Consider the following 22,083-nt stretch of genomic DNA (forward strand, 5'->3'; position numbering starts at 1 on the left):
GTTATGGACAATCTCCATTAATTAATTAATTATTTGTTGATGAAAAGGTAACTAGATTATTAAGTGCTAAACCTGATTATATTCCAGAGTAATGAAATCCATTACCTGCAAAAATGCCCTTCAACAACTATTTGAACAATATGAACAGATGGGAGCTGCTTTTTATGTATTTACTAAAACATAATATGTACAGATTTTACATGGGAAGCTGACTCAATGTACACTTGTTCACCTGTGCTAAAGAATCAGACATTGGACCATTACATAAGTTGATAAACAGAGTTATTAATTTCAGACACGACACGATTTACAAAGATTATCCATCTATACAATGTAGTATATTTACATCACATAAGACAACCTACTGATAAGCAAATATAAGCCTCAGAGATTGTGAGTATGGAATCATATCTGAAACAAGCATTTAATGCGATTGCTGATGAAGAAAGAATAAGTAGGACTAGCATCGACCCCCTACTGCTAAGCACATATAAGCCCCAGAGATTGTGGGTATGGAATCATTTCTGAAACAACCATTTAATACAATTTCGGATGCAGAAAGAACAAGTACGAGTAGTATCAACGCCACAGCTTCACTTGAGGTCACCTTGCAGCTTTATGGACATGTACAAGAGCGTAAGAATAGCACCCTGTGGGAGTGGAGCATGCCTCGCCAGATTCGAACCAACCCACATGGCTACCACTATCAGAGCAACCATGCTGCTGCTGGTTTTCCCACACGCCCAACTAGCAAACTGTAGACACAGAGTCAGCAAAATTCCCCCTCTTCCCCCCAACATCCAGGCTATCAAATACCCCACCTTATAACCAGCATCCAGTTTCCAGTCAAACATTGCCGCCACACAACTGAAGAAAAGAGATATTTGAGCACCAAAGGTTTGCAGCAAGAACAGAGATATGAAGACAAATCCAAGTACTTCACTAAAAGGCCCTCTTTCTTGATCCAGATTTCCTTCTTCGCCCTCTGCTTCTGTATTACTGTCGGTAAAGAAGTCATCGTTTACATCATCATGTTCCCAATATCCTTTACGCTGCATTCTCTGCCTCAATTCAGCCCATCTGTAGAACCTTGACTCATCTTCAAATTCAGGACTGTAATACTGCTTCCTGTTATATGACCTGTCATTATCCCCTCGAAATCTAACCACTTGATCATATTGACTCCTTGTAACTTCATTTGACAGTATCTGTTCCAAAAAAAGAGATGGCAAACGGAAAGGCAAAAGTCTGTAAATATGATATGAGTAGGTGCAGTTAATATAATACCATGTGTTATAAAGTGGCACAAAGAGAACACAAAAGAAACATTAGTATGGTTCAACTTATCAAATCCGGTTTTCCCATATTCATTTCAACTGTGGTTCTAATGAAATCGGATACAAGAAGTTGGACTTCAATTTCTTTTTCCCATCAGAAACATGGCTCAAAAGGTTCCAGTCACATTTAGGGAAAACTTGTAGAAGTTCCACCATCGAGTTCGTTGTCCCAAAAATAAAAACAGCATGATAACAAATAAAGTTAATTTTATAATAGACCACTCTAAATCTAACACAAGCCTTAATAAGCGAAACACACACCAAGAAGGTCAATAGTATTGCTCACTTCATATGCATGACGAATTCTCTTGAACAGCTCACCAGCTTGTGAATGCTTGCTGACATCAGGATGATACTGCAATCACAACACAAGAATACAAATGAAGGAATTTAGTTCACCTTGAATCTGTACTTGAACAAGAACTGTAGGCTAACAAACATTCAAAAGCCAAAAAAGAAAATCCAGGAGCTATTATTCACAATAGCACATAAAAATGATTTGGGACGAGGTCAATGATGAAAACCAAATTGGAAAAGCTAATAAAGAAAACAAACTTCTTAGCGGTCAAAGGCTCAAAATATGGCATCCGCATAACAAACTTGTGCAAAGGCAATGCTAATTCAAGCCCAGATGTGCCAAAGCTCAAGTGATTAAAAGAGTCTGTGGCCAAGTCCTTGGAAGACCCTCAGAACAGAAAGCATATTCTTAGTAACCTATGCATTAACATACATAAGCAATGCTTCAGCTATATGAGGAGGGATGCATGGTTCAAAGAAGTAGCAAGTGAGTATTCATGTTTTATTCCCTTACGCCCCAGCACAATGCCAAAATTACTATTGTCATTGCAAACGTGGTACAAGCAAAGGGCGTTGGCAACTCCAATATAGGCAATAATTGAACAAATGTTCCTGGAGAACTGCGTCCAACAATAACAGATCATATTGTGCAATCCCTCGTAGGTATTATGGATAAACAAGAGATAGTTTTGACCTCATTTTGTTAGAACAATAGTGCTCAGTGATTCATTCTATGCTCATATCAAAATGGCAAACTATGAGATACTTTACAGCCCCAACTTTTGCATGTTTCTCTTAATTTCACTCTCATAGTTCAGACAATATTTAAATGGATATGAGCTCCAGAAAGATCATTCAAGTGTCTAAATTGAAGAAACTCCTACAAATTCAATATTCAGCAGCTGATTTAATAAAATTCATTCGTTCTACAATCTGGAAAATTGGGGAAGCCCTTATGTACTACCTGTAGTCATAAAAGCTCAACAACATCTCTGCTAAAAATTATTCTTAATGCCTCTATGTAGAAGTTGCATGTATGTAACCAGAAGTTGAATTTAATTCATGAACTCCCTATAAGAAATATCGAGTAAGTCCCGTTAATTTAGTGAACCTTTGGACTAATATAACGGTCTAATATTATCCATCAAGCATATTTAAATAATACAAACTCATATTCCTACTGTTTCAAATTCCTTTGGAATTTAGGGTATAATAAAAATTGAAATCTGAGATTGAACAGAAAAATCAACTGTTATCCAATTTAATATGGATGCACAACTCCACGAATATATTAGGAGAAGGCTCGAGAAGAAAGGAACATTTTGATAATTGATATACGCACATATAAAATCTTGGAAAAACAACTTTAGTTTCCAAGAGGAACTGTGTGCAAAACTTATTCTCAAGAAACTTGTACACAGCACGGTAGCAAAAATACCTTGCGAGCGAGGAGGCGGTAAGCTCTCTTAATATCAGGTAAGGTGGCGTTTGTCGGGATGCCAAGCACCGCGTAGTGGTCTTGCTCGCCGTTGATGGCCGCCCATGATGCCGATGATGCAACCACAACTGAGCCGAGTTTACGGCGAGGAGAGAAACGGTTACGATGATGGACCCAGGTCCATGCTGGACGGGTTAGGGAATTGAAGCCGGCGAGGAACGAGGAGGAAGTGGAACGAATTAAGGCACCGGAGCCGTCGATTGCGGTGGGCATTGGTCCCACCAGAAGCTGTGCTTGCATTATTTGTCATTCATTGGATTTTGGCACTCCCAAGAAAACAATCGAGTGAACACTGACCAGAGAGAATTGAGAGACGAGAGTGATTGAGAAATTTGTTGGGTTTATCGGGCAAAGCCCATTGATGCAACGGGCCTTCAATTGCGGTTACATCTCCTAGAATTGGACTCATCATCCATTTGCGAGCCTATCATATAGATTAGGATGGTACAAAAATTTGGGAACTTTACATGAAAATACAGTTTACAACTATCTCAAATCATTATTTGAATTATATCAAATTAAAAATATCACTATTTTTAATATATTTTAAAAATTAGAATTTATATTAAAAATATAAAATATATTTTTTAAAGTTAAAATTTAGGATAAATATATATTATAAGGTCCTTAAGTTTTATTTTAATCAACTATTTAGTCATTCTATTTGTTTTTTAGATAAAAGTATAAAATTGCCCCTAATTATATATATATAAAAAATATTTATCTTTTATTTTCAAATTTAATCTAAATAGTTTTAATGATATTTTTGAAATATATAAACCAAAATTGATATATACTTGTGTATACTAATCATAAAAAATATATGTTATTTATTCTCTTAATTTTTTTTATTTTTTTAATATAATATTTTAATACTAACATTAATATTATTATGAATTTTCGATGACTTAAAAAAATTAGATTCTATTTGTTGATTCATAAAATTTATTAGAGATATGGAAGATTGAGAAGCTGATTCTAGACCTAAATCATTCGGTAAATCTCTCTCTCTCTGCTAGGGTTTTATGGTGAAAAGGGTGAGGGAGAGATCTAGGGAAAGGGGGGCGGCTGGCGGTGAGGGGGCGGTGTCGGCAGTGGCTTGGGCGGTTCTGGCAGAGGAGATCGGCGGGGATGGGAAGGGCGGGCTGAAGGATGGGGGCGCTAGGGGGGAGGGGTTGAAGGAGGGTGTGGGGGGTGAGAAGGGGAGGGTGTCGGATGAGGTGCTGGGCGGCGCGGCAGGAAGGCTAGGGATTGACGGGCGGGAGGGCATGATGGGGGTTAGGGTGGTGCCGAGTGCTAAGGAGGTGCGGCTGGGGGGGGGGGACGCATGGGCGGCTGGATCTGGAATGATGGCCGGCGCTGGGGGTAAGGCGCCTCCCCTGTCGGGGGGTGTTGCTGGGCTTTCCGAGCCATGCGCCGGCGATGCTGGGCATTCCGGGTTATGCGCCGGCAGCACTGATGGGCACTGCGCATTGAGCGTCGGTGGAGTTGCTCAGCACTGCGGGCTGAGTGCCGGCGCGGGCAGCAATTCTCCAGGCAGGTTTGGGGCTGTGCAGATTGGGGCGGCGGCAGTGGTGCAGGATGCCTCGGGACAGATCCAGTTTAATAAAGGGGTGTCGGGTAGGTTTGATGACGAGTGTGGGACTCAGGTTCAGGGGAACGCGGTTTCCCCTAGATCTAGGGTTGGTATGAATGGGATAGGAAAAAGTTCTTGGAGAGATACGGTAATGGGCGTGGTTGAGGAGGAGCCTTGTATGGAGGAAGTGTTGATGGAGGGGGAGTCTGATGAAGTGTACTCTGATTCTGATGAAGAGGATGGTGATCAAGACGATCCTCTTTGTCCTGTGATTAGGCTCTCCTCTGCAGATAAGAAGGAGCTAAGGGAGAAGTGGAAGGTTTCTTTAATAGTAACAGTGCTTGGGAAGAGAATTAGTTTTAACTACCTTGCTTAAAGAATCCAAACTCAGTGGGCTAGGAAAGGAAAAGTAAGTATTACTGACCTGGAAAATGACTACTATGTCATTAAATTTACTCGTGTTGAGGATTATAATGCTGTGATCAATGGGGGTCCATATATTATCTCTAACCATGTTCTGGCCTTGCGGCCTTGGGTTCCTAATTTTAATCCTCATGATTGCTCGGTTAACAGGATTTTGACTTGGGTTAGATTCCCGGGCCTTCCTATTGAATATTATAGTGAGAGTTTTCTCAATAAAATAGGAGGTCTGGTTGGGAAGGTCCACCATGTGGACAAGACTACAATTGGAGCCATTAGAGGCAAGTTTGCAAGGGTGTGTATTGATATTGATCTTGCAAAACCCTTGTTGTCAAAGTTTTGTGTTCATAACAAGGTGTATTTTATTGAGTATGAAGGTTTACATAATATATGCTATGATTGTGGTATGTATGGTCATACTCAGGAGGGGTGCCCTAAGAGGGAAAAGGTATTAGAAGAGGTAGTTGAGTGTGTTAGTGGGAGAAATGAAGGGATCCAAGGTGATGGGGGGAATTTTGGACCCTGGATGGTGGCAAAGAGGTCTGCTAGACGAAGGACAAATCCATCAGTTGTTCAAAATCATCCTCCCGATATTAACAGAAATATGAAGTCTACCCTGCCAAATCCTATTGCTAATCCAAGTGTCAAAGAGAAGCCTATCCCCAGATTGCGGGAGGATTCTAGAGCTGCTCCAGGTATCACTTCAGGATCCAGATTTGGGGCCCTGACTATTGAGGAAACCCAAGACTCTGACCAGGTTGACGAGCACATTGATCAAAGCATGCAAGGGTTGGAATCTGCTGAACCATCTATTAAGGTGGTTGAAACTGTTAACCCTCTTTTTGTCTCCAAAGGTGAAGCCCAGGTGAGGTCCCTGGCTCTGGATTCACAAAGGAATAAGAAGAGTAATGAGGTTAGTATTCTTAGTCATTATGGTGATCCTGGTATTGGGAAAACTATGGGAGTTAACAAAACTAGTATGAAAAAGTTAAAGGGAAAGCAAAAAAGTGTCCAGAACACTATGGGTTTTCCAGAGAAGAGAGGGCATGCGGGTACCTCGGCTAGGCTCTCAGGGGCCCCTAATAAATACCTAGCTTAGGTGTGTAGGTGCGGTCAGTTTTCCTCCAATCTATGGATTTGTTAATTTGGAATGTTAGAGGTGCGGCTAGCAAGGCTACCCGTATCCATGTTAATGATTTAATTAAACAATTTAATCCTTCTTGTTTTGCTTTAATTGAAACTAAGGTTAGTGGAGATAAAGCAGATGAGGTGGTTAAAAAGTTTAGGAACTGGAATTGTGTTAGATCGGAGGCTACTGGCCGAGCTGGTGGGATTTGGCTTTCCTGGAAGCCAGACCGTGTTCATTTCGATATTATTAGCATGGATAAGCAGTTTATTCATAGTAAAGTGAGTGTTTCTGGTAATAACTCCTTTCTTCTTACCCTGGTGTATGCTGACCCTATCCTGGCCAATCGTAAACGGCTTTGGGAGGTTCTTTACTCTATGAGTGTTAACATTTATGAGTCTTGGTTTGTGGCTGGTGACTTTAATGATATTGCTTTTATGAGTGATCGGAGAGGGGGTTCGCATCATTATGTTAATCGTTGCCTTAACCATAAGAAGAGTATGGATTTATGTGGGCTTTCTGATCTAGGGGCCTCTGGTCATAAGTTCACCTGGAAGTGCAATAGTACCTTTGTTCGTTTGGATAAAGTTTATGCTAATGTTGCAGCTCAATCCACTTTCCCTGAAGGTTCTGTGTTAAATCTTCTGTTCCGTCATTCGGATCACTGCCCTATCTTATTCAGGCTGATAAGAGGCAATCGTCCTAGAGGGGAGAGACCTTTCCGTTATCAGGTGGCTTGGGAGTCTCATCCTAAGTTTAAGGAGTTCCTTCAAGATAACTGGAAGCCTCACTCGAATGTCCTTCAAGCTGCTGAAGGTTTCAGAAAGAATGTGTTGGGGTGGAATAAAAATGTCTTTGGGCATATTATTAGGAGGAAAAATAAATTATTAAGTAGAATTGAGGGCATTCAGCGTAGGTTGGAGGTTAAATTCGATCATAGTTTGGATGGTTTTCTCAGAACCCTTCAAAAGGAGTTGGAAGCTGTGCTGAGGCAGGAGGAGCTTCTTTGGTTTCAAAAATCTAGGAAAGCCTGGATCAGAGATGGGGATCGAAATACCAGGTATTTTCATCTCTCTACTATCATTAGAAGGCAGAGGAATAGGATTGATGCTATTAAGAATTCTAATGGTGATTGGGTTTATGAGGACGAAGACATTCGGAGGTTGGCCCTGGAGTTCTATAAGGACCTGTTTAAAGAGGAACCTGTTGATCTGGAGAGGGCTCATTCTGTTGCTACTTTTCCCATGGTTGGAGAGGATAGAAGTCTGGAAGTCTTCCACCCTATTTCCCTGAAAGAAATTGACCAAGCCATTTTTAGTATTGGGGCTACTAAAGCTCCTAGGATTGATGGTCTGCCTGCTGGTTTTTACCATAAGCACTGGGAGATTGTGAAGGAAGGTATTTATAACTTCATCAAAGGTGTTTTTAATGGGCCTCAGGATATTGGGCTGGTTAACAGAACCCTTCTGGTGCTGATCCCTAAAGTTGAGAAGCCTTCTTCTTTCTTACATATGAGGTCTATCAGTCTTTGTAATGTTCTCTATAAAACTATTACAAAGATTGTGGCTAATAGAATCCGTTGCATTTTGCCTGAGATCATTAGTCAGAATCAGGGAAGCTTTGTGCCTAGTAGACAAATGATGGATAATGTGGTGATTGCCCAGGAGATGGTTCATACTATGAGGATCAAGAAGGGTAAGAAAGGTATTGTGGCTCTTAAGTTGGATCTTGAGAAAGCCTATGATCGCATTAATTGGAGCTTTCTGATGGAGAGTCTGGAAAGAGCTAGGATCCCAGATAATTGGAGAAGGTTAATAAAGGTTTGTATCTCGTCTCCTGTTTTTCAAGTGTTGATTAATGGGGATATGTCGGAGGAGTTCTCTCCTGGCCGGGGTATCCGTCAAGGGGACCCAATGAGCCATTTCTTATTTGTTATTGCAATGGAAAGACTGTCTCACCTGATCCATGATGCTGTTGAGAGTGGGAAATTCCACCCGGTGGCTATCAATAAGTTCTGTCCCCAGGTTACTCACTTGTTCTTTGCAGATGATGTTCTGATCTTTTTGGAAGGTAATGAGGAGCAGTTAAGTATTATTATGGATATTCTTGATCGTTTTTGTTCGGCCTCTGGTCAAAAGCTAAATGTCCAGAAGTCCAGGATGATGTGCTCTAAGAATATGAACTAGAGAGTTTGCAAAAGGTTGAGTGATCTGTCGGGAATTCCTTTGACTTGTTCTCTCGGGAAGTATCTGGGTATCCCCCTCCATAGTGAGAGAGTGTCTAAAGTGTCTTTTAAAGATACTTTGGATAAAGCTAATATGAAGTGTGCCACGTGGAAAGCAAAGACTCTCTCTCTCTCGCTGGCCGTCTTACGTTGATTCAATCTGTCAATTGTGCGACTCCCAATCACATTATGCATGCTTGTCATCTTCTTGAGCCTGTGCTTAAGGATCTAGATAAAATTAATCGTAGGTTCCTGTGGGGGGGAAGCTGAGGAGGGAAGGAAGATCCACCTTGTTCCTTGGAATGAGGTTTGTCAACCTAAAGACAAGGGAGGTCTGGGCATCAGGAAATCCAAAGATAATAATAAAGTCTTATTAATGGAGCTCCTGTGGCGAATGTGGCAGCTTCCTTCAGCTCTGTGGGTTCAACTTTTATGTGGTAAGTATCGGAAGGATAAGGTGTTTGTGGGTCCTAAGGATAGAGTGGTTAATTGTTCCTTTCTTTGGAAAGGCATTAGTGCGGTTTTTGCTGATTTCTGTTCAGGGATTGGGTGGAATGTGGGTAATGGTAGGTCCATCAGATTCTGGAAGGATATTTGGATAGGTAAGAAGCCTTTATTGGAGGTTTGTACTTCTTTGCCTCCGTTGGACATTCAGGACTGGAGGATTTCAGATGTGGTGGATTCTGAGGGTGAGTGGATTTGGGCTAAATTTGATTCCTACCTCAGTCTAGAATCTCTCCTTACTATTAGAGGTGTTCAGATTAATAGTCAAATTGAGGATAAAGATAGTTACTATTGGTCTTTGACAAACAACGGGGCCTATTCTTGCAAATCTGCTTTTCAGACTTTCTATCAGAATTTGGATTCTCCGTACCCTGGGGTGTGGAACACGATTTGGGCTTTAAAAGTGTCGTACCGTATTAGAAGTTTTCTTTGGCTTGGGGCTAGGAATAGGTTGCTTACTAATTCGGATAGAAAAAGGAGGCATCTAGTGGAGTCGGGAGCTTGTTGCAGATGCAGAGGGTATGAAGAGACATTGTGCCATGCTCTCAGGGACTGTGAGAATAGTAAAGAGGTTTGGAGGAGTATTCTCCCTAGGGAGGTGCTCTCTTCTTTTTTAGCCCACTCAGAGAATGATTGGTTTGTTGATGGGATTAAAGGGATTCTTCTGCCTGATCTGAATCATGGTGTTCTTTTATTTGTGGTGGTTTGCCATCAGATTTGGAGATGGAGGAATGAGGAGATTTTTGGAGGAAAAGTGGTTTCCCAGCCAAACGTCTTAGATTTCTTTTCCAAAAAGATTAGTACTGTGGTTGAGAGCTTTGTTGAAGATCCCTTGGCTAGGATGTCTCAAAGGAAGGAGGTCCATCTTTTAGGCTGGTGTAGGCCGAGTGTAGGTATGGTTAAGCTCAACACTGATGGTTCTTGTCTTAGAGACGGCAGGATTGCCGCAGGAGGAGTTCTTAAAGATGATGGTGGCAGGTGGATTTCTGGCTTCTCTCACAATTTGGGTATGGGTTCGTCCTTTTCTACAGAGCTTTGCGGGATTTTCTCCGGCCTGAAGTTAGCAAAGAATCTAGGTGTGAAAAAGCTTCTTGTGGAGTCAGATAACCTAGAAGCGATTAAAATGATTTCTGTAGGCAATGCTACTTGCCTAAACAGCCTTAACTTAATCAAAGGCATCAGAAGGATTGGCTCATCCTTTGATTCTATTAGCTTTGCTCATATTTATATGGAGCAAAATCGCGTAGCGGACCGTCTTGCGGTGGAAGGGCATTCTGGAATGTTGGGTCTTTCTATCCTTCCTTCTCCTCCGGTTTTCATCTCTTCTATGATCTTGGAGGATGTGGTGGGGGTCATTTTTCCTAGGCTGATCCCGGGTTGAGCGTTTTTGTTTGTTTGTTTTTCTTTTCCTATCCTACCAAAAAAAAAAATTTATTAGAGATAAATAAAGATTCTTTTTATGATTTTGTATAGTTTTACTTCTATTTTAATAATTTTTAAAATATTTTTCATTTATTTTTTAGTTAACTAAATTTTACGGTACTAAATTAAAGTTCTATACTTATATAAAATTTAATAAATTAATTACTTTATAGAAGAGAAATTATGATTATGTAGAAAAAAGAGAAAAAACATAAAATAGAAAAAATATAACATGTTTATTATTAAAACATAGATTAAAGGATTGCTTTTCTTTTTAGATCTTTTTCTCTCTTTTAAATATATCTCCTCTCTTTCAGATCTCTCAGATCTGTTGTCATGGTGAAGAATTTTTATGAAGATTGAGAGTTTTGAGATCTATCTCTTCTCTTTTAGATCTTCCTCTCTCTTTTAGATCTATCTTCTCTTTTTCAGATCTATCTTCTCTCTCTCAGATCTGTTGTCATGGTGAAGAATTTTTATGAAGATGGAGAATTTTGAGATCTATATTCTCTCTCTCAGATCTATTTCTCTCTTTTAGATCTTTTTCTCTCTTTTAGATCTATCTCCTCTCTTTCAGATCTCTCTTCTCTCTCTAAAACACAAGATCAATTTTATAACTCAATTTTTTTTTCTCTCTCTCTCTCTCAATTAGTTATATCTAATAAAATAGACTCCTCCAAATACGAGTCTTTTTCCTTTTCTCTCTCTCTCTCTCTCTCTCTCTGTGGCGATGACGAAGGCGACTGCGAAGGGAAGGGTGGATTGGTCGGTGAAGGCGGGCGGAAGGCCGGTGTTGAATCTGGCGAGTCCGGTTGCGGGGCGCGGGCTGGGTGCAGATCTGGTACAGGAGGAGGCTTGGGCGGCTGATGATGGGAGATCGGAAGGATCTCCTCGGGGTAGACGGTGGAGTAACGAAAGACCGAGGGATCGGTCCAGGGATCATAGTAGATCGGAGTGCGCTGATTGTGGGGAGGCGGATCTGGTTAATTCGATGCCTGTTTCGGTGGTTGGGGTGGCCGATCTGGATCAAGGAAGGGAGGGTTCTGCGGCTGTCGCGTCTGGCGTTGGGGAATGAGAAGGTCCGATGTTTTCGGCTGTGGACCGTGGGGTTGAGCAAAACGTTGTGATGGGGGGGACGCGTCCTGCGCTTGGTGCTCTGGGAGTGCCGACCGCGCAAGCAGGGTATTCTTTGCGGCTTGCGCAGGCCGCGCAAGCCGCGCAGGCATTTATGCCGGGGGACTTAAGTCTTTTACTTCCGGGATAAACTATGGAAGGTGTTTCATCCCCAGGCACTCGGGTTACTCAGGGCCAGCATGCCCAAGGTTATCAAAAGGATGGGCGAGCTCCCTCCTGGAGGGATAAGTTGTTAGGGGTGGTGGAGGAGGAACCCATGATGGAGGAGGATACTTTTGAGAATGATGATGGGGATTTTCTCTCCGATTCCGATTCTGAGGATGGTCAGCCTGAGAACCCTTTGTGTCCTAGGATCCGTCTTTCCTCAGAAGACAAGCGGGTCATGAGATCCAAGTGGAAATTGGCATTAATTGTCACTGTTTTGGGGAAAAGAATCAGTTTCAACTACTTTGCCCAGAGGATTCAGGCTCAATGGGCTAAGAAAGGGAAGGTTACCATCACTGACCTTGATAATGACTATTATGTCATTAGATTCACAAGGGCTGAGGATTACAATGCGGTGGTCAATGGTGGATCGTATATTATCTCCAATCATGTTTTGGCTCTGAGACCTTGGGTCCCAAATTTTGACCCCCATGACTGCTCTGTTAACAGAATCCTTACTTGGGTTAGGTTCCCAGGCATTCCTCTTAAATACTATAGTGATAGATTCCTGAACAAGATTGGTAGCCTGGTTGGTAAGGTCCACCATGTCGATAAGACTACCATTGGGGCAGTGAGAGGCAAGTTTGCCAGGGTCTGTATTGATATTGATCTTGCTAAGCCTCTTCTTTCTCAATTCTGTATTCAGAATAAGGTTTTTCATATTGAATATGAAGGTATACATAATATCTGTTTTGAATGTGGTATGTTTGGCCATACATTTGAGGGATGTCCTAAGAAGAGGAAGGAGGCGGAGGAGTTGATGCAACCTATCATAGGTGGAGCTGAGAAAAGTCAGGGGGAAGAAAGGAGTTTTGGGCCATGGATGCTGGCCAAGAGGTCAGTGAGAAGGAAGCCAAGTGCTAATGTTAGTTCTATTCATCCGCCAGATATTAGTCGGAAGATGACTACGCTCCAGATTGCCCCTGAGATCAAGGTCAGACCCCCGGATATCAAGAAGAGGAGTGAGGCTGGTGTGGTCTCAGCTTCTGGCTCGGGGTCTAGGTTCGGTGTCTTGTCCCTGGAGGAAGGTCGGGAATCGGACCCTTCCAATGAACATATTGATTTGAGCATGCCTGGTCTGGAATCGGTCGAGCCTGTTTCTAGTCGGGGTAAATCTATTAATCCCCTCTTTGTCTCTGATGCTAAGGATAAAGGGAGCTCCCAGTCTCACCTTTCTACAGGGGAAGGGTCGAGTAGTAAGGCTGTTTCTCTGAATCCTCCTGTGGATGCTCCTATTGGAAAAGCTATAGGAGTGAGTAAGATGAACATGAAGAAACTTAAAGTGAAACCTAAGAAGAACCTTAATGGGTTAGACTCTTGGGCTAAAAGGGGACCTTCTGGGACTTCCTCTAGGCTCTCAGGAGCCCCGAATAAATACCTGATCTAGGGTTTGGGCTTGTGTTAGTAGTCTTCCTTTCTGATGGATTTCTTTGTTTGGAATGTTAGAAGTGCGGCGAGCAAGGCAACCCGCATTCATGTTAATGATCTTATTAAACAGTTTAACCCCTCCTGTTTTGTTCTTCTAGAGACCAAGGTCAGTGGAGCCAAAGCAGACGAGGTGGTTAGAAAGTTTAAGAATTGGAATTGTGTCAGATCGGAGGCTACTGGCCGGGCTGGGGGGATTTGGCTCTTTTGGAAGCCAGGTCTTGTTAATATTGATATTGTTAGTATGGACTGTCAGTTCATTCATAGTAAGGTGTGCTACCCTGGTAATAAACATTTCTTTGTTACCTTTGTTTATGCCGATCCTGTTCTTTCTAATCGTACAAGGTTGTGGGAGATCCTTCATTCTATTAGCTCTAACATGGTGGAGGCTTGGTTGGTGGCCGGGGATTTTAATGATATTGCCCTTTTAAGTGATCAGAGAGGAGGGGGTAATCATTATGTGAACCGGTGCCTTAACCACAAGCGTAGTATGGATCTGTGTGGGCTTTCAGACCTGGGTGCTGCTGGCCACAAATTTACCTGGAAAAGAAATAGCTTGTTTGTGAGGTTGGATAAGGTGTATGCTAATGTTGCGGCTATCTGTAGGTTTCCTGAGGTCAAGGTGCTGAATCTCCCCTTCCGTCACTCTGACCATTGCCCTATCCTCATTAATTTGGTCAAAGGTAACCGGCTGAAAGGTAACAGACCCTTTAGATATCTTATGGCTTGGGATTCTCATCCCGACTTTAGGAATTTCGTGAAAACCAATTGGCATCCCCACTCTGATGTTCTCCTCGCTGCTGAGGAATTCAGAAGGAAGGTGGTTGTTTGGAATAAAGACATCTTTGGCCATATTATCAGGAGGAAGAATAAACTCTTGAGGAGGATGGAAGGCGTTCAGCGTTGCTTGGAGGCTCGTTTCGACCATAGCTTAAATGGTCACCTTAGAGCTCTCCAGAACGAGTTGGAAGCTGTGCTTAGATAGGAAGAGCTTCTTTGGTTCTAGAAGTCTAGGAAGACCTAGATTCAAGACGGGGATCGGAATACCAGGTTTTTTCATCTCTCTACGATCATTAGGAGACAGAGGAATAGGATTGATGCTATCAAGGACGCTAGTGGCGAGTGGATTTTTGAGGAGGAAGACATTCGTCGCTCAGCCCTTGATTTCTACAAGGACCTGTTTAGAGAGGAAGCTGTGGACTTGGAGAGTGCCCACTCTGGTATTTCCTTTCCTCGTTTGGGGGAGGAGGCTATTAAAGATGCTTTCCATCCTATTGACCTTAAAGAGATTGATCTGGCCTTCTCTAGTATAGGGTCCACTAAGGCTCCTGGGATTGATGGTATCCCCGCTAGTTTCTATCATAAACACTGGGATACTGTTAAGGAGGGCATATACAGTTTTGTGTTAGGTGTTTTTGGTGGCTCTAACAATATCAGGTCGGTTAATAAAACCCTCATTGTCTTGATTCCTAAGGTTGTTAAGCCTTCCTCCTTCCTCCAGATGAGACCCATCAGTCTTTGTAATGTTTTGTATAAAGCTATTACTAAGATTGTGGCTAATAGAATCCGGAAGATCCTTCCGGATATAATTAGCCAGAACCAATGGAGCTTTGTTCCTGGTAGACAATTGATGGATAACGTTGTTATTGCCCAGGAGGTTGTCCATTCTATGAAGATTAAGAAAGGTAAGAAAGGGATTGTGGCCCTCAAACTGGATCTGGAGAAAGCCTATGATAGATTGAACTGGAGCTTTCTTCTGGATAGTTTAGCCAAAGCTGGCATCCCGAAGAACTGGAGGATTTTGATTGAGAAGTGTATCTCCTCTCCTGTTTTCCAGGTCATGATCAATGGGGACATGTCAGATGAGTTTTCTCCCTCCAGAGGAATTCGTCAAGGAGATCCTATGAGTCCCTTCCTCTTTGTTATTGCCATGGAAAGACTGTCTCACCTGATCCAAGAGGCGGTGTGCAAAGGGACTCTCCACCCTGTTTCTATCAACAGACATTGCCCCCCTATTACCCATTTACTCTTTGCTGATGACGTCATGCTTTTTGTTGAGGGTAATGAGGAGCAAATTAAAACAGTTATGGATATCCTTGATTGTTTTTGCGAGGCTTCTGGCCAGAAGGTTAACATCCAAAAGTCCCGTATGCTTTGTTCCAAAAATATGGACAATAGCTTGTGCAGAAGACTGAGTGAGCTCTCTGGCATACCTCTGACGAACTCTTTGGGGAAGTATCTTGGGGTTCCTCTTCACAGTGACAGGGTTTCCAAAGCCTCTTTCAAGGATATTTTGGACAAAACTAATGGTTTGTGTGCTAGCTGGAAAGCTAATTCTCTTTCCCTTGCAGGTCGCCTTACCTTGATCCAGTCAGTTAACTGCGCTGCTCCGAACCACATCATGCAGGCCTGTAAGCTTCCTGAGCCTGTCCTTAGTGACCTGGATAAGATAAATCGGCGTTTCCTGTGGGGTGAGTCTGGAGATGGGAGAAAGGTTCACCTGGTCCCGTGGAAGGAAGCTTGCCAGCCTAAAAACAGGGGGGGTCTTGGTATTAGGCAGGCAAAGGACAATAATAAAGTCCTGTTAATGAAACTTCTTTGGAGAATGTGGCAATGCCCCTCCTCTCTTTGGGTCCGTCTCTTGTGCGGGAAGTATCGGAAAGATAGAATCTTTGGTGGCCCGAAGGAGAGGGTTGTTAGCTGTTCCTTTCTCTAGAAAGGGCTCAGTGCCGTGTTTGCTGAATTCTGTACGGGGATTGGCCTGGAGGTGGGTAATGGTAGATCTATTAGCTTCTGGTATGACACCTGGATTGGTGATAAACCGCTGATTGATGTGTGTAATGCCCCTCCGTCGGCTGATCTCCTTTCCTGGAAAATTGCTGATGTGGTGGACTCGGAGGGAGACTGGATCTGGTCAAAGTTCGACTCTTTCTTTAGTCTGGAGACCCTTCTTAACATTAGAGGAGTGAAGATTAGCAATCAAGAGGAGGATAAGGATAGACATTGTTGGGCCTTGACGAATAAAGGTACTTATTCTTGTAAATCGGCCTATGAAGCTTTTACCCCTAATAGGGCTGATCCTCCCTTGGAGATTTGGAAGTCCATATGGTCCCTCAAGATCCCTTACCGTATCAGGAGCTTCCTTTGGCTGGGTATCAAAGACAGGCTCCTTACGAATGCGGATAGGCACAGAAGGCACTTGACTGAGTCTAGTGCCTGTAGTAGATGCAGAGGCAATATGGAAACCTTGTGCCATGCCTTGAGGGATTGCCCAAATAGTAAGAAGATCTGGGAAGGGATCCTCCCTCATCACATCCTCCCTTCCTTCATGGCCTTTTCTGAAGGGGACTGGTTCTCTCAAGGAGCCAAGGGGAACTTGCTGGCCAACATGGAGCACGGTGCCATCCTCTTTGCTATTACTTGTCACCAAATCTGGAAGTGGAGGAATGAAGAATTATTTGCGGGTAAGGCTGTCCTTATTCCTGATTTACTGTTTTTCTTCTCGAAGAAGCTCTTTGTTATTACTAAAAGCTTTGAAAGAGATTCCCTTGTTCGCCCCTCCCCGGATAAAGAGATCCTGTTAGTTGGCTGGAGTAAGCCTAGAGAAGGGTTTGCTAAGTTGAATACTGATGGCTCCTGCCTTAGCAATGGCAGAATTGCTGCTGGAGGAGTTCTTCGGGATGCTGGTGGCAATTGGATGGCGGGGTTTACCCATAACTTGGGGACGGGCTCCTCCTTTTCTGCGGAGCTCTGGGGTATCTTGTCAGGTATTAAACTCGCCATTCGCATGGGTGTTAAAAATCTCTCGGTGGAATCTGATAATCTGGAGGCTATTAACAGGATTTCAGATAGCCAGGTTGTTTGTCTGAAGAGCCAGAATCTCATCAAAGCTATTTTGAGGCTTCGTCCTGCCTTTGAGTATCTTAATTTCTCCCATATGTTTAGGGAGCAAAACCGCGTGGCGGATCGCTTAGCAGCTGCTGGGCATGGGAGAATGTTAGGTGTTTCTACCCTATCTGTTCCTCATTCTTTTCTTTTGCCTTCTCTCCTAGAGGATAGGATTGGAGTCAGCCTTCCTAGACTGATCCCGGTGTAGGTTTTTTGTTGGTTTTGTTTTTTTCCTTTCCTTTCTTACCAAAAAAAAAACATAGATTAAAGGGTAATTTTGGTATTTTAAATTTTTTTTAGTATAGTTTGACCATTGACTCAAACATAAGGAGTTGACGAAAATAAAAATTGAGGGACTATATAATTATTTTTAAAAACAGAGGGACTGACTAGTGTATTAGGTAAAAACATAAGGATCTTATAATTATTTACTCTAAAATTTATGAATTGGGGTTTAAAATTTATAAATTAAGGTATAAAAATATTCTTATTTTATGATTTTTATAAAATAATGTCATAGTTAGAATTAAGGTTTATGATATGATGTAATTGTAATTTTTATAACTAATGTGATTTTCATGTAAAAAGCCCTACAAATTTCTAGAGTCAGGATGTGGTGGAACCGAAATCAAATTAACTATTTATTTATTTTGTTTAATTTGAAACTAAAATCAGTCTTCTTAAAGTTGTTTGATTCGGACCCGATATAATAATTTACCATAACAATAAGACTTAATCATAATAATTATAATAATTATAATAAAATAATAATAATATCAATATTTTGATTAAATTTTTTTTTATTGAATCTGGGTCAAGAGCTCGATTATTGACTTGGTTTTCAGTGGTTAGCATGCTATGGGATAAACCTTTTTAGATACACTTGGATTTAAAAGTGAATAAGTTTATAAAGGAAAATGCTATAAGAAAATGTAATCCTAAAAAAAAGAAATAACTTTTTACAGAGATTCCAAAGGATGAGATTATCTTATTGCCCCAAGTGAGGCATGGTAGAATATGATGAGACACCTAGATCCATTGTTGAATGGGCCTTTGAGATTTATGGGTTTATTTATAACTTGACCTTTAATTTAGTGGGTCTGAAAGAGAGATCGAATTTAGAGGGAAGTAGAAGGAGATCTTGTGTTTTATTTGATTAATTGTTTTTTACTATATTTAACTAAATCCTTATTGTCACACCCGATCCTGAACGACCTCAATTGGTATCGGGCGTGAAATAGAAAGATCACAATCAACACTTAAGAGTCTCCAAATTATCCAAATTTTATAAAGGGTTAATATACATATTTGCCTTTGTATTATCACGAAAAAGCAGATATGCCCTTATATCAAATAAACCCACAAATATACCCTGAAACTTTCAAAAACCTGCAAATATACCCTAATCTAACAGACCTGTGATATGGCATAAACGACGTGCACAACTAGAGATAAAACAAAAACACCATATCCACTGTTCTCTATATCCCACTTCATCTTTCTCTTCTTCATATCCCAACTCTCCATTGTCAAAATTGGTTACGGTCCTACTTCTTCTTTCTCTTCTTCATATCCCAACTCTCCATTGTCAAAATTGGTTTTTGATTTACAGTCCCACTTCTTCTTTCTATTCTTCATATCCTAACTCTCCATTGTCAAAATTGGTTTTTGATTTACAATCCACTTCTTCTTTCTCTTCTCATATCCCAAATATTATATTCTTCTACACTAAATACTAATTTCTAATTTCCAATTTAAATTCGATACCTGAAAATGAAGACTCAAGAATACGACCGACTCGGTGAATTCAATATGACGCTTCTCCAGAGTTCTCTATCTCTCATCAGCGATCTCTTACATCCAGATGTATCCACATGTTCGGTTCGCTTATGAGGATTGTCTCGAGCTGCTAGATGATTTAGTCGATACGCTTTCGCGTTCGCTTTCCTCTGTATCTCCTTCCTCTGAGGGATTTACGGAGTTGAGCGGAGATGTGAAGGATCAGAGGGATTTCGCTGGTGTGCCAATTCAGAACAAATAGAGATTACTGGAGACGGAGGAATTGGAGGAAAATGCCCATGAATTTTCGAGATGGTTAGGGAGGAAGGAGAGAAAACTGTTGAGCTTGGTCAAAATTATATGTCAAAATTAGTGTTATAATGATGTGTAATCTCTTAATTGGTCGTATGTCAGTATTGTAATGAATAGACTAATGGTGTTAGGTCAAATAATCTTAGTCTGTTAGATTATGGTATATTTGCAGGTTTTTGAAAAGTTCCAGGGTATATTTGTGGGATTATTTGATATAAGGGAATATCTGCTTTTCCGTGATAATACAAAGACAAATATGTATATTAACTCTTTTATCAATATTATACTTCCAAGCATATCCTTCTAAACTACATTTATAACTAATTAAATATTTCTATTACATTTAAATGTTTTACCTAACAAAAAGTAAGCTCCACAATTAAACAACGATCCTAATAACTAAACACGAACCTAGCAACTTGATACTTCAAACCTCGCTTATAGACCAGTAACTTCTCTTATACTTTGTTCTTTCTCGCCTAAAATATTAAAACATTTAAAAACGTGAGACAGAAATCTCAGTAAGCAATTATCAACTATATAAAATACTTATACTCAAAATAACTATATATATTTTTTAATTTCCAAAATGTATCATATAAAATTCATGTTCTTAAAAATGAATATTTTATGGATTAAACTATAATAAAATAATCAAATGATACTTTAAGAAAATCTGCAACTTAAAATATCAAGCTTGCTATCATTTCTCAAAATAACAAGTATAGTCAAAATGTAAATCACTGTATTAAATTACTTAAGATAAAACTCGTGTTCAGAATAGCTATATACAGGGACGAATCTACAGTGGGGGCAATGGGGGCACTTGCCCCCACTGAGATCTAGGAAGCAATAAAAACACAGCTGATATTTTGTGATTTCTGCAAATTTGCCCCCTCTATGCCGCCATTGATGAGTGCCTGAGGTTGAGAAGCTGCTGAACTTGAGGAAGGAAGGAAGGAGAAGGGTTGAAAACCTAATTTTCTTTTGCTTTCCGTAAGACAAAACGATGTCGTTCCACTTAAGTGGAATGACGTCGTTTTCTATCCAAACAGAAAGACAAGAAAATTACATTTTTATCCCTCAATCTTACCGTCTCATTCTGTCTAGCCAAATGAAAATCCCAAATGAAATGAGTTGGCTTCTTCCCCAAAAATGAATCCCTAACTCTCTCCTTCCTCAAACTGAATTCCTAATCCCTAATTCTCTACTGTTGCTGCTCTTCTCTTTCCCATCCAGCCGCTGTCGTCGTCTCGTCACCTCTTCTCTTTCCCGTCTTTCCTGCTGATGATTGATTCAAGAACCAATTGTTATCTTCAATTAATCCAATCGTTATCTTTGATTATGTCCATTGGTTTTTTTTTTACTGAAATCGATTCAATGCATTTTATATAGCAGCTTTATTGAATGTGTATAAAACCTGGGTTCTATATTGAGTTATTTTACTGTCAATTGGGTTAAGTTCTTTTAATCTCAATTGAGTTCTTTTATTGAATTGATTGAATAAAGGTTTATTTATTGAATGTGTATAAAACCTATTTATTTTCTTGAATCTGGCCCTGCTGCTGATGCCTTTCACTTTCGAATTCGCTTTCACTTTTGATGAGGACTGTTTGATATAATTTGATGATTAAATTGTACATTAAAACTGTTTCCAGGTGTAATGTGCCCAATGATCATGGAGTATTTAAAAATGTATATTAAATTAACATTTGATATAAATTAACAAATGTACATTATTTGTAGACCCAATTAGCAATTTACCAAGGTTTGTTTTAACCCATTAGCAAGAGTTTGAACCAATTGAGCAATTTAAGAAAGAGTTTTGATTTGAACCAATTTAACATTAAATTGATATTTGATATGCTTAAGTTAAGGTTAACTAACTCCAATTTGTAAACTTAGGTTATTTAGTAATTTTACACTGTAAATATAGTTTGCCCCCACTGTCTAAAAATCCTGGATCCGTCCCTGGCTATATACATTTATTTGGTTAAAATCTCAACTATACAAAATAAATAGGTTTGCAATTAACCATTTACTCAAATCAACCGTAAAATCAATAAACACTTCATAAACCGTATTTCGATAAATACTTCATAAATCGTATTTTGATAAATATTTCATAAACTGTATCTCAATAAATACTTCACAAATCGTATATCAATAAATACTTCACAAATCGTATATCAATAAATACTTCACAAATCGTATCTCAATAAATACTTCACAAACTGTATCCATCCGTGAGATAATCCCCTTATGTATCAATCCCCATAATATAATAGAATCGAGATATCTCATAATTTTGCCTAACCCGCATGGTCTTACTCAACACTTCTTTGCCATACCTGATAGGTCTTTCAACTGTCTACACATGCCGTATTTCTCACTAAATACGGACTTTAATTAAAGCCACCTACCCGGATTACTCTTGATGGATACTAAAAGCATTATAATTTCATAATATAACTTAAAATAATATATAACTTATAAATTAACATCATAAAATTTCCAAGTACCTTTCTCAATCAATTTCCAAAATATCCAATCATAAATCATTATTGTACTAAAATCACCAATAAATAATTTAAAAAATATACTTATCAATACTAACTTCAATTTCTTAAAAATAAGCACATAAATCATCATATATAAAAACTTTATTTCATAAATCATAAGTTATCAAAAACACTATTTTAACCATCTTAAAATCAAATATTCACTTTAAGAAATAAAATTTATAAAAATCACTTAACATATATGTATATATACTCAAAACCATAAAAAGATACTTAATAAATTACTTACTTCGGTAATTAATCGACAAAAGACACAACCCGAGTCTCAAATCTATATAATATATATACAACCCCGTCTTAAAGACTTTGCACTCCAATTTTCACCATTTCAACTATGAAATGAAGTGTATTGACA

General features: G+C 40.1%; 1 protein-coding gene across 1 annotated transcript; it reads right to left on the reverse strand.

Annotated features, from left to right (window-relative positions):
* Positions 1-130: 130 nt before the first annotated feature.
* LOC136206068 (uncharacterized) lies at positions 131-3,446 on the reverse strand. Its single transcript, XM_065996983.1, has 3 exons — positions 3,073-3,446; positions 1,624-1,692; positions 131-1,208 (listed from the first exon to the last, which is right to left on the reverse strand). Exons 1-3 carry the CDS (start codon positions 3,370-3,372, stop codon positions 594-596), a joined length of 984 nt encoding a protein of 327 aa, XP_065853055.1. The 5' UTR covers positions 3,373-3,446; the 3' UTR covers positions 131-593.
* Between the last annotated feature and the right edge of the window lie 18,637 nt (positions 3,447-22,083).

The sequence above is a fragment of the Euphorbia lathyris genome, chromosome 9 (assembly GCF_963576675.1).
Source record: "Euphorbia lathyris chromosome 9, ddEupLath1.1, whole genome shotgun sequence".
NCBI classification, from domain to species: domain Eukaryota; kingdom Viridiplantae; phylum Streptophyta; class Magnoliopsida; order Malpighiales; family Euphorbiaceae; genus Euphorbia; species Euphorbia lathyris.

What these genes read in the sequence shown, in the direction of transcription:
- LOC136206068 (XM_065996983.1), bottom strand. Translation starts at nt 3,372, where the DNA reads ATGCAAGCACAGCTTCTGGTGGGACCAATGCCCACCGCAATCGACGGC. An exon ending in ACCGCCTCCTCGCTCGCAAG is followed by an intron (nt 1,693 to 3,072) that starts GTATTTTTGCTA and finishes TTGTGATTGCAG; the next exon opens with TATCATCCTGATGTCAGCAA. An exon ending in GAATTCGTCATGCATATGAA is followed by an intron (nt 1,209 to 1,623) that starts GTGAGCAATACT and finishes TTTTTGGAACAG; the next exon opens with ATACTGTCAAATGAAGTTAC.